Source organism: Gallinula chloropus, assembly GCF_964237585.1.
Source record: "Gallinula chloropus genome assembly, chromosome: 4".
In the NCBI taxonomy this organism is placed as follows: domain Eukaryota; kingdom Metazoa; phylum Chordata; class Aves; order Gruiformes; family Rallidae; genus Gallinula; species Gallinula chloropus.
Window position 1 is genome coordinate 31025065 of NC_140088.1, and position 13387 is coordinate 31038451.

Below are 13387 nucleotides of genomic sequence, written 5' to 3' on the forward strand. Positions count from 1 at the left end.
ATCACAAATGAATATAGTAACTAAGAGCTTCCTTTCAAGACCTGGCATGTTGGTTGCCACATGCCAGGGGGGCAGGGGGAAATGCAGCAGAAATCCCTTGCCTGTCTGTTTACTCAGTGACACATACCATGTAGCAGGAGGAAAGGAATTTCCTTGGGAACCATCTCTTGCAACTGCTACATTCATGTACACTGAGTAAAACCCTGAATCAAATTGAGGTTACAGCTCCTCTTCCACCACAACTTCTCTATCAAAGATCAGACAAGTTCCTAGACAAGCTATTAAATGATACCTCCTGATTGTTGTTAGATGAGTTATTAATGGATGAAAACTGAATGATGCGTCTAACTAATGTCCTTTAAACTCACTATTCACTCATAAAGCAAACAAAATCTTATGGGCAAAATTGACCCCTAATCCATGCAGTCCTTGGCATGAAGTACAGCATGAATGTCACTGGAGAAACTGCTGTTTACGTGCACTGTCTGGCAGCAGCTAGAGGTCGAGACATGTTGGCTGTGGGCCCACACCAGTGAGATACAAGTGACAGGAATACGCTATCATAAGGACCCAGCTGTCTAAATCTGAGAAAAGCTGAGCCAACAAGTGCTACAAAGGTAGGTGCTCTGCACACTGTACGAGCCTGCCTTCATCTGCCTGGGTTTTGTATGTCCCAAGATGGCTGAAGTGCAGCGAGGGAAAGAAGGTCTTGTCTTTTCAACTGAGACTCTACTATACTGAAAACACATCCTCATACTTACGAGATTGGGCTTCAGACTGCTACTGTGCTCTGTACAAAAGTCAGAGGCTCACAGCTACACAAGCCCGTTGGCACCATTAACAGGCTGGGCTGCTGCCATCATGACAATTTATAAGTTAATTTGAGGAAAAAACTGGGACATGGGCAGCAAGCTCCACCATTCAAGCCTCCACTGCATTGTAAGTGACTGAAGATGTGGTCCAAACCCACATTCCACATCCAGAAGCAACATCTGTCCATGTCACAGAATCACAAGGTTGGAAAGGACCTTTAAGATAATCAAGTCCAACCATTCCTGTGCTATGCTAAACAAACCATATCCCTAAGTACCTCATCTACCTTTTTTTTTTTTTTTTGTGTGTGTGAGAGATCATGATCACAAGATCATAAGCCGGGCTTGCAGGTCCTTCCTCACCCACAGTAACATCCCTTTTAACAGCTTCTTAACACAGTACAGGGTCAACAGCAAAAGTAATTCTGGAAATTAAGCATTTTGGGACTTAAGTTTTTGAAAGTCCAGATCTTCTCCTGCAAGTTTTGTGTTTTGTTTTTTTAAAGTAAGTAGTAAATAAATTTGCCAAGTTCTTGGAAATGTGAGACAGTATTAGAGATTCTTTCCAAAAACAAATGCCTTTTATTTTTCCTTAAATAACATAATGAATTATATCATTAATTGCTTCCTCTCATTTTCCATTTTAACAGCCATACCTTGCACAAGGTCTTCTAAATGCATCAAAGCCTCAAACCATGTTCCACTCATAGCTTACTTCTCACACATGAAACACTGAAATTTGTGTAAAGGATGGAAACTGAAATATGAAATGTTACCAAAATCAACACCCAAAAAAAAAAATGTTTTTTTCCCTGACCATGGTTTTAACAAAAGGATCTTTAGAAAAGTAGGTGTGATAAGCAAGCACAGACAGCCAAAAGATCTTCTACATGAACATCCGAATTTGAGTAACAATGCTGGAGAAACTGCCCCTAAAATTAATCTTGAATTAAAGATGTAGAAGTTGGTAACAGGCCAGTGTTGTTACACCTGGGATCTTCAGGAGATTGCTTCACAGTTCACAACCAGGCGGGGATAGTCAGAATGCTAATATATTCCTCCCAAGTTTCCACATTATGCTAGAAAAATAAGACTTCTCTGTTGTAAGTCTTTTAAATAGAAGATGTTCTACACCTTTCATTAGAAATAACTTTAAGTCAACTCACTAACATCAGTGTCATCAGTAGTTAAAATCTCCAACAATGCAAAGGCACAGCTTCAAGCTTTACCATTACTTATCTCAAGTATTACTATGACCTAGGACAGTTGATTCTTGTTCCTCAAAGTACAGGCTCTCAAATGTTTGAGCTATGCTGAATTTCAAGAAAGCATCAGGAAGTATTCAGAAGAGAACTATTCCTGACACCTGAACAGACATGCCAGTGTCAACCCTGTTCATGGCAAGTGAGGGGTTAGAATGCAATGATAGTGGCCACGTTTACTTTGCAAGATAGGAAAAAACCCAAAAGGACGATTTAAATTTTAATTCAGAAAAGCAGCAGAATATACAGTTTGGTCTGGAAACAGGATTTATGTTTCTAGGAAAATCAGTAAGACTAAACTAAAAGCATTGACAGACTTGAAGAAATACTACTTAACAGGGGATATTAACATTTGAAATCCTGGATTTAATGATATGAAATTCTTAAGTTGCAGAAAGTGTGCATATGCTTGTGAAATTTATTCTACTACCTGGTCATATTCCAGTGCTCCTGGGTACAGTGGCCATCCAAGAAACAGCTCTGCAATCACACACCCTAATGACCACATGTCTATGGCTTCACAAAACGGCAATCCCAGTATGATCTCTGGTGCTCTGCAAATTAAACACGGTTACTGAATTTTTTTCCTTAGTGAAAAAAAGTAATTCAACAATCCAACATGATAAAAAAAAAAGAAAAAATCTGTTATTCAAAAACACAGGCTAATTATGTCAATAAAATCATAACATGAGAAACTATATCTTTCTTTATCTAGATAATCTGTGACAAAATTCTGTAACCCTCAGATTTTTTCCTACCAAGTATCAGTTTTACTATGTAATCAAAATAATTGATATGCCTGAAAAACAGAGTATCACTGGTTCAGAGTTTTTCCTTTTCCTCAAGTATGTCCCAAGAGATTGATCCACTCAGTCATATGCCCATAACTACATTCTAAATGGTAATTTTTCTCAAAAATGAACAAAAAAAATCTGAAAATACATTTGCACACTTCCCAATTAGATAGCATACAAAGTTATGTAAAATATCAATCAGCTTGATATGATCAATTTTTAAATCACTGAAATGAAACCATTGCACTTGCTAAACAGACCAGGTCTTATTTTCCACCTAAACCAAACATGAATTATTTAACCAATGGCATTTAAATTTATTTCTGTATTCAAGAACCAGAAAAATTGGTACTGACACAGCTGCTAAAAGGGCTTGTAACACTGCTGTTCAACATGGAGCAAAACTCAAGTATTTCACAGATACCCATTTTATTGCATTTGCACTTTTAAACCCTTCCCTCCTAGTTCATTCAAGCTATTACAAAAGGAAAAAGAGTTAAAATATATCTGCACACTAATAGAGAGAGAGGCCTGGAGACATCAAAATATTGTTCAAATCATCACACAATGAAGTGATTTACTTTTAAAAGAAGAGACAATCCGTTGTTAACTTAACTTGCCACACAGGAGTGGAAAGGTGGTTAAAGCTAACAAGGTTAACAAGGTCACTCCCATGGCAGCTGGGCAGAAGAGCAGCATTTACTGGACCAGGTAACCCACAGGTGGGGAAAATCCCAATTTCTCACCTTTGCAAAAGCTTAAAAATCTTACACTTCAGCATATGCTGGTGTATCATATTGACAATCCACATACAAAACAGAATCTCTGACATTTACATTTATCAAAATATTCTCTAGTTCACCAAAGTTTCAACTGTCTAACAGCCATGGGTGCTGCAGACTGGGATCAAGTGCACCCTCAGCAACTTTGCTGATCACACCAAGCTGTTTGGTGCTGTTGACACACTGGAGGGAAGAGATGCCATCCACAGGGACCTTAACAGTGTTGGGAGGTAGGTCCAAGAGAACCACATAAAGTTCAACAAGGTCAACTGCAAGGCCCGGCACGTGGTTCAAGGCAATCCCAGGCACAAATACAAGCTGGGCAGAGAATGGATTGAGAACAGCCCTGGGGAGGAGAAGGACTTGGGGGTGTTGGTGGATGAGAAACTCAACACGAGTCCGAAATGTCTGTTTGCAGCCCAAAAAACCAACTGTATCCTGGGCTGCATCGAAATCAGCACGACAAGCAGGTCGAGTGAGGTGAATCTGCCCCTCTACTCTGCTCTTGTAAGACCCCACCTGGAGTACTGCATCCAGCTCTGGGGTCCCCAGTACAACAAAAACATGGAGCTACTGGAATGAGTCCAGAGGAGGGTCACAAAGATGATCAAAGGGGTGGAGAACCTCTCTTATGAAGACAGGCTGAGAGAGTTGGGCTTGTTCAGCCTGGAGGAGAGAAGTTTCTGGGGAGATCTTAGAGCAGCTTACTAGTGCCTAAAGGGGCCTAGAGGAAAGCTGAAGAGGGACTGTTTACAAGGGCAGGTAGTGATAGGATATGTGGTAATGGCTTTAAGCTGAAGGGAGATTTAGATTGAATATAAGGAAGGAATTCTTCAGAATGAGGGTGGTGAGGCTCTGGCACAGGCTACCCAAAGAAGCTGTAGCTGCCCCCTCCCTGGAAAGGTTCAAGGCCAGGTTGAATGGGGCTTTGGAGAACCTGGTCTAGTGGAGGGTACCCCTGCCCATGGCAGAGGAGTTGGAACTAGTTGGTTTTTGAGGTCCCTTCCAACCCAAACCATTCTATGTTTTTTACATGATAAAATATACTGACCACTGAAACAATACCGACTTCTACTACAGAGAAAATCCAAGACTTTCCACAGATAAGAAAGTCTCCAGCACAGGATATTCTGCTAAATATTTATGAACTTTCCACTCATGCCAGTGCTTCAGTTCTCCCCATCCTTTTCACAAACCCTTTGGATGAGAGGATAAATCTTGCCACACTGGCAGTGAAACTGGAGAGGCTCAGTATTCTACTGCCTTCAAAGATTTGATTACAGTAAACTTCTAGGGATTAAACATAAGGTATTTTTGTAATGCGGGCTCATGACACTGCAGTAAGTATTAGGTAGTTTCATTATTGAAGAAATAAGTGTGATGTATCTGGATGCCACAAGACTAGAAATAGCTGTTAAGAAGCGTCTGCCCCTTCAGCCGCTGGCTGGGTGCCTGCCTGCATATGCTAGTTACAGACCTCTGTTAAAATACGCTTCCTTTTGTTGTATTATGTTACAGCCCTGAATAGTTAATGAATATACACACGGCCTATGGATATAGGGGCTTTAACAAATGCTTCTGCTAAAATAAGCTCTTTAAAACCTCTTACATTTACTCAACGGTTAATGTGTGCACTGTATAAAAATAGCCACGGTCAGTGAAGTCTGTCGCTCATCTCTTTTGAGGGATAGGATTGCAAATGAAAGAAGGATAAGGTATGATTAAAAAAAAAAAAAACCTTTTACTGTATTTTGCTATGTAGTAATCTGTTACTTAGTACTTTCCTTGAAAACAAGTCTAAGAGGAGGCAAGACCAATGCTCCTCACTTCCTGACCTACCATCCAGAAAGACGAAATAAATGTGTTCCTAAACAGGGCTATCCAAACTCACTACAGCACAGTGAACAAAAGTCATTTTCAGGCTAACTTGAAGTGAGGAAGATGAAGAGCTGCTGCTCCAGAGAAATGTCAAATATACTATTTTTCAGGTTCAGCAACTCCTACCATGGTGTCACACTGGTCCTTTAAAGTGAAGCAACACCTCCACAGCAGAAAAAGTTACAAGAAAACTTGTACTGGGTTTTATTATATGTAGGCTGGTTTTAACCAGCTCAACTATTTTTGATAAAGGAAAATTGTTTGTTAATGGTATGCTCCAAAGCACCTTGCTTTTCCCCGCCTTCTTTTAAACTTCCTGCTAAAAATCTATTTGGACACTTGGAAAGAACGTAATTATAAAGCAGGGATTCATTCTTCGATTTTTATTTTTTCAGATGACATACGTCTCTTTTGTCAGGTAAGACTCATTTTTCCATACAGCTCAGAAGGAAGGTATTCCCTTTCCTAACTACAACCACAGACATTAAGTGGTAGGAACTCCAGATGTGCCAACACAGTCACTTTAACATCAGATTACTCAAAAAGAGACTGCGGCTTAGAACTTCTCTCTCTCAAAACACCACCACTCTCACACTACTGCTTGGTATCTACTGCAGATGACAAAATACTCAGTACACCAAGTCTGTATCCCAGACTTAGTAAATAGCAGCTATTTTCCCATACCAAGACATCAGAAAGTAGAATATCAGTTTTCTAAACTTCTTAAGGATGTCAAATCTTACTTAAATATACTTAAACGAAATCAAAAGCTAGATTTTACAGAGATCATCCATTTCCTACTTACATTAATTTCTTATCAACATTAATTAAAAACATTAACAGAAAGCCTCATTTAGAAACTAAAATACAGTATCACTGCACTGAAAGGATTCACTTTGTTAAGCAACAATTTCTAGATTAACACATCTGACATCATTTCTCACCTGACATAGAGCAGCTCAATTCAATGCTCTTGGAGCAGACTTTCTAGATATTTCCAGTTGAAAAGACAAAAGATGCAAATGAACATTTGCTTCACCTGCTTGTCTAGATATTCACATTTCTACTTATTGCATCACAGACCATGAATATATATATTATTCTATAGGCTTTTAGAAGCTTACAAGGAAAGAAATCACACAATTTGTTCTGTTAAATTGCTTAAAACCCAGAACATTTCATAAAATAGTTTAGCTTCAGCATGTTAGCTAGCTTAGAGTGAAGCAACCAAATAAGGACATTTGAAGAAAAGTAACATAATTAATCAAGGGTTAAAAACCAAAACAAACAAGAAAAAGTACAAAAAAATCAAAACCTTAGCATAGTAACAGAAAAATCCTTCCAACACTTACATTGGTGGAAACTAAGAATAAAGAGAATAAAGAGCAATTAACCATATTCAAAAAATAGATCATGACAAATACTCTTTAAGAAGTTGAGCCATTTCAAATGATCAATACCTAGAAGTCTCCAGTCAGAAATCCAATTTAGATCAACAGTTAAATGATAAAGCTAAAACCCAGCAGTTAACATACACAGTAACAGCTGAAGAACAGCAGAAAACAGTAAAAATAGCAGCTTCCTAGAACTATGAAAAATTCTGTTGAATGCACAAGTAATTTCTCAAATAAGTTTCCACTGACAGTCCTATAACAATTATACATACACTCAGATGTACCAGGGAAATTAAAGACTGAGCAACTTTTATTCCTATTCCTCTTCTAGCAGTATGAAAGGGTCAGTGCATCTATTGTCAACCACTTGCCAGTTTTATATATTGACTACCAGGTTGCCACCCTTCAGATGAGTGAAGAGTATACAAATCCCCTTCGTTCCCTCATGTCTCCCACTCTTTTCAACACATCTATGCGATTCCTTTCCAGGACCAAAACTTCTACACTAGTAGCACAAGGTCTTAGTGCCACATGAGGAACACAGAACTACTTCCTTTCCACAGGTGCTATTGCCTACTCCAAAGATGCTAGACATGGGGAATGCTGGTACATCCTTGGCAGTGCTACCTCTTCATTACAGGTTTTTTAGTAAAATTTCTTCCAAAAGAGGCATATAAACCTTATGAAGCCACTGCAACTTTGCCATTTAAAACACGCTGAAATAAGAATATTAATACTGTCTCTCCGTAATTTTTTGCTTCTGTATATTTGTATTTCTGGAGGTAAACACAAACAGCATTTCTAGTATGAGGACACAACACATAACTTATACTCTTCTCATATGAGCCAAATATTACTTCCCCTAGTTATCACTGTTCATTTCGACAATACCTAATACTTCATCTGCTCAGGATACAGCACACCATCATTGTTACAGCAAATACCTACGCAAAGAAGTAATCAAAAGGGTAGGATGCTTATCTTTTTTTTTTAATTAATGACTCAAAGTCATCCTATGGATCAAATGAACTCTTGTAAACAAATCCAATTTGCAAGAATTACGGTCAAAATGGGTAACACCTGAGAATAACAAGCTTTCTCCCCTCTACTACCATTACTAGCCTAACAGAAGCATTTATTTTATGAAAGAAATAACCAGATACAGGTCGTGGGATGTGTAATTCATCTTCCAAAGAAAGGAGGTCTAAGTTAAAGATCAGATGCTGTGAAGAAGTTAATGAGAGATGGTAACAGACATTCTAATGAGTATTCTCACGTACAATTAATTTCCTTCAACTATCAGTCTTCATCACGAATGTGGAGGAATGCAAACCTTTCTAAGAGATATGCAAGAACACAGGAAAGACTCTAGGCTAGAGGAATCCAAATCAAGGTGGCAATACTCAGAAAAAACTCACAGGCAAGTACACTTCAATAGTCTGAAAGATGTAATGGGAATGAACCACGTAATGATAAAATCTGTGGATGATGAAAGATAAACAGAACAGTTGGTTCTCTCATGCATTTGCGATGGACTTCAGAAGGAATTTCAGATATGCAATTAGATCAGTGCAATAACAGGCAGTAGAGCATACACGTATACAAAAGTACATAATTCGTTCATCACCCATAAGAATTAACAGGTCATAAATTAACCAACTTTCCAATAAAAAAAATCTAGACAACTTTACCAGTTGATAAAAAATATCTTACGATTGGGAGCAAAAATAATCAGGATATCAGGACAAAGACATATCAAAAATTATTATGCCTTATATAAAACTAGTGATATTCCCTCACCTTGAATAGTGTGTGTTCACTTTTGAATTCTGTGTTCAGTTTTGGTCACCCCCATCTGAAAAAGGATACATCAAATAGAAAAGACGCAGAGAAGGACAATATAAATTAAAGACTTGAAGAGACTTAGGTACAAGAAGAAACCCTGGATAGAACTATAAAGATTCAGGAAAGAATGAGTGAGCAGTATTATTACTCAAATTATATATAAAGTAAGGAAAGGAAAGCATCCAGTTGTTCCTTATGTCCTGCCTCACTACAGAAGACCAAGGAATTCTCCATCCCCTCTGAGATTAAAGACTGATGCAAATGAAGTATTTTTTTAAAGCAAAAACATAATGAGCCTTTGAATCGTGGGCCGCTGTTGAGGTAAAAAATATTAAGTGTGTGTAAGAATGGATCAACAGAAAAAAATATCCCCAAAGGCTCTAAACAGTAAGGTTCATATCAATGTACATTAAAACCAGCCATCAATGGTATAGACTTAGAAGAAACTTGCATCAGAAGACAGTGAAATGGAAAACTTTATCCAGTACAAAATACCAGAATACATAGAGCACAGATCTGATCACATATGTGTATCTCATTTTCTACGTATTAAAAGCACTAGTGTTGCACAAAAGAATTACTAAAGCAAATCCCTTGATCCAAACTAAAATGTCTTAGGAATATTCTTCATAATCTGAATAATTTTTATTCTTAATGCCACTTTGATAGTACAAACATTATGTAAATAAAATATATATGCCTCAAAGTCTTAATACAGATAGAACGTTCATTTTCTTAAGAACATTTCATAGTTAAATTGTCTCTTGCTTTTTAGTCCATTAGTACATTAAAGTACAGATTGGCAGTGTCATGTACATGAACATACATTTGGTCTTTTAAATGCCACTATTGCACACTATGCCAGAGAACAAGCTCTCCTCCCTATCTTTTGACAGAATATTTCTGGAAATCTAAGATGCATTTTTTTCATTATAGACTTATATTCACAATCCTGGCTTTTCTTTTTCAGTTTCCAGTGTTCTTTTAACTATGCTATGATTGGGTGTTAGGAAGTACATTTAAAAAAAAATTAAAATCAGCATTTGCTAGTTAAGTTTATGAAGGTAAGAGTATTTAAACTGAAGACAAAAAGTGTGATCACTCACAAAGATACTCTGGAAACATCAGTTAAACTGGACAGGGCCATCTGTGTCTAAGGTGGTAGGAAAGATCCAAAAATACCACTTCTCAATTTAGGGCTATGTCACCACATATTTATTCTCCTTGTGTTTTGTGATATGTTTAAGGAGATATGAGAAGTTAGCCCCTCATTCATAATTTCATTCCCCCTTTGAAGGAGGTCGGTGCAATACCAGACCCTCACGTGGCAAGTGACAGTGAGGACAGGAGGAAACGATACCTGCAGTAAACTTCTAAGGCCACGGTATTACTGCAGTGGTGTCCACAGCACTGAACAGAAGGAATTCTCATTTCCCAGTAGAAAAAAACCTCTTCATTTTTGCCTAATAAAACTTTTCTCATAGAACTAGGCAATAGTCAGTGGCTAGAACTGACCTACTCAACATCACAGCCTTCCACTGTTTCATATAAACATAAAACTGATTTGCAGCTGCCAGTTTAACTTTGAACCCTGACCTTAAGAAGGAGATAGGGTTTTAAAGCCTTAGAGTGGCCCATATATGTAACTACTTACAAAAGCAACCACTGGAAAACAAAGTTAATTTGCATGTAGGGTTCAGAACTGAAGCGGGGGCTGGGGGTGGGGGGGAGGGTGGGCAGCGAGGGATGGGACAGGACACCAACAGGAAATCAAAGCAGACAAATAACAAATAAATCCTAGGTAACTGAATCAAAATGTTTCCTAGCACTCTTTCCCAACAATAAAAAATAATTTTGTTTTGAAAGAGTCATCACAACTTCTAACCCAATATACCTCTTACTGTTTACCAGAAGTACTAAAGAAAATAAATATTTAGGTATACCTTTTTGGGTTTTTTTCAGCTGAGAATATTAAAATAAGTGATTTCAACAGATTCCTTTCAACTTGTTCACTCTCTCTAGTGAAACGAGATGTTGATTTCATTAAAACCAGAAAACATTTATGCTTCTGCCTTGTGAAGACTTTTCTTTTTCCTCAGAAAGATTGAAACTTACCAAGTGATCTATTTATGTACTTGATATGCTAAGCAGTTTTTGAGTTACATGAAAATTAAGCAAAGTAGATACTGATGTAGCAATATAATGAAGAAAATGGCATACAGAGAAGCCTTTCAGATGCTTTACTGGTAAATAAAGCCCGCAATTTAAGATATTTTATTTACATTTTGAATAGCAAAGTGTCAATATTCAAAGCATCAAATAAGGTTACTTACCAGCAAGTGAATTTTGACAATATCCTTCGTGTACTTGCCCACTTTACTCTTAACTGTGAAACCACCTTGCAGTGCTTTGTCCTTGGGAGTTTGCAGTTGCAAAAGATGGTTGCACAGGTGTTGCCCATGTCCTCACCTGCAGCAGGGAGCATGCTCTGCCTAACACCATGCTCTGCTCTTACCGCCAACACCAAGGTGCTGAATCGGGTGCACCACTTGAACGGCACACTCAAGTCACCCATGACAAGTAGCTGCCTTCTCAAACAAGTGAGTTGCCTCATCTTGTGCCTTCCTACAGAGTACACAGTTGTGTGCGCAGCCTCCTGAATCCTGCTGTTTTCCCAGGGATCACAGGCTGTTACAGGTGTGCACGTATGCATATATATGCAAGTTCACAGATGTCTAAATTCTGGCTTTGCACATCTCTTACTTCAAAGACCCAGACACCCTTTTTGGGGCAGTTTTGTAGGTAATCACAGGAACTTCTTGAGCCACAACAACAGCCGACACATGAGACGGTCTCTATCATAGTGTGCTCTTCCTACCATGCCTCTCTGTATGCTACAGCCACCCTTAGGGTCTTTTTCCCCCTCTCTCCTTTCTTTTTACTGGGGCAGGGGGGAAAGAAGGGATGGGAACTAAAAAGGAACACCCCCCAGAAAGTGAAAGGATCCACAATTTTGTGCCAAAACAAAAAACAAGCTGAACTGGTGAAAAGTCCAGATCATTTTTGAAAAAAACCTAGATAAAATTATCTTGCTTGTATTAGAGACACAGGTTAGAGAAAACATAGGTAACTGTGGAAGATAATGCAGTGGGGCAGTTAGCAGCTACAGACTAGCTTCCACCCAAGGAGAGGATCAAACATGAGCAACGGTTTCCAGCTCTGACCAAGCGTAAGAGAAAAATGAGAACAGCAAAGCGTGGGAGATTTCAAGGCCTCACAAATCAGAAATCCACCCCCCTTTGTTTTTCAATAGCATTGAGGTTGTGGGAATAACAGCTTCTAACTCTGTTAAGGTCCGTACAGACTTACAGTGCCCAAATACACCACTTGAAGAACAGGTAGGGAGTTTCTACAAGATAGTAACAAACAGGGCAGTGTTTGCTTTAAGTCAGTTCTGTGTGACAGTTTCTTGTGCTTTCACCTTGATGATGACAATCCTACTTCTGGACTGAGAGTACAAAGTCATGGTGACCTTAAAGAAGCAAGCAGCCTGATTCTGACGTAAAAAAGCTTCCAAGGGACTCCGACCAGAAACAAAGCAACAGGAAGAGGTATCAGTTTCTGCTAAGACCAATTGGTATAAGGGTGTCTCATTCATATTTGAATGGACTCTTGCTTTGGCATAGTTCAGGTAAAATATCAAAGAATGCAAGGATATGGCAGTTAAGTGAAGAATCCTGTAAGTCACAATATGTTCCTTTATATCAACTGTTAAAAAAAAACCAAAAACAAACAACACACACACATCCCCCCCCAAAAAAAAGTGTGTGTGAGAGGGAAATCTATCCTGGAAAGACAAACAGAAGTTCTTCTCATTCTGCAGCAATACTAGCAAAAATGTTTGCCTTCCAACACAGGACAAGAACAGGCCTGCCCGCTCAATAAACCACAAAACTATTGGAACACATTTTATAGCACACATCTGTTGCACAACAGTTCTTCAGGTAGGCATAGTGCACTGGAAGTGAACATGCCACACAAATATCCTGAGAAGGTAAGAAAATCTGTTCACATACTTGTCCACTGTGAAAAATTATTCAGAATTTTTTATACTATTGATGTGTGCCCATCTGGATGGTGCAAAGTGATATCCTGATGAAACTCTGCAACACAGACTGATAAATTATTACTTAAAATTATATTGCTTGAATTATAGAAAGCTCATAAAAAATAAACACAAATAATCCTGAACAAGCAAAGTAATGTCATACCATTCATTTCTCTCAGACCTCCAGATCATTCTGTATTCATAAGAACTAGTCTCTCTATTTACCTTCCTAATAATGTCCCGCACTGTATTGGAATAAGGCTTTCACAAGTCTATTAGCCTGACTTGTAGACTGAAGGTTCTTGCCCATGACACAATCCTGTGCTCCAAGAAAAAGTGTCAAAGGAAAAAAAAAAGGAATCTGTAATTTTAAAGAGAAGTCAGTATTTTTGTTACAGAAAATTTACATAGTGATTCTAGACTATAAAACCTTGTCAAATCAATAATCAAACACTGACAACATGACATCAGGATTAATGAAAGACAGTAGGCTTGCTAAAAGTTGTTTTCTT

At 38.3% G+C, this 13387-nt stretch overlaps 1 protein-coding gene across 1 annotated transcript in view; it reads right to left on the reverse strand.

The window, feature by feature from the left end:
* HIPK3 (homeodomain interacting protein kinase 3) overlaps positions 1-13387 on the reverse strand; it is a gene marked incomplete at its 5' end in the record, with an annotated part of 57386 nt that overhangs the window by 21111 nt on the left and 22888 nt on the right. Inside the window, one exon of the mRNA XM_084262917.1 lies at positions 2505-2628. Coding sequence (XP_084119043.1) covers positions 2505-2628 — 124 coding nt within the window. The remainder of the gene's footprint in view (positions 1-2504; positions 2629-13387) is intronic.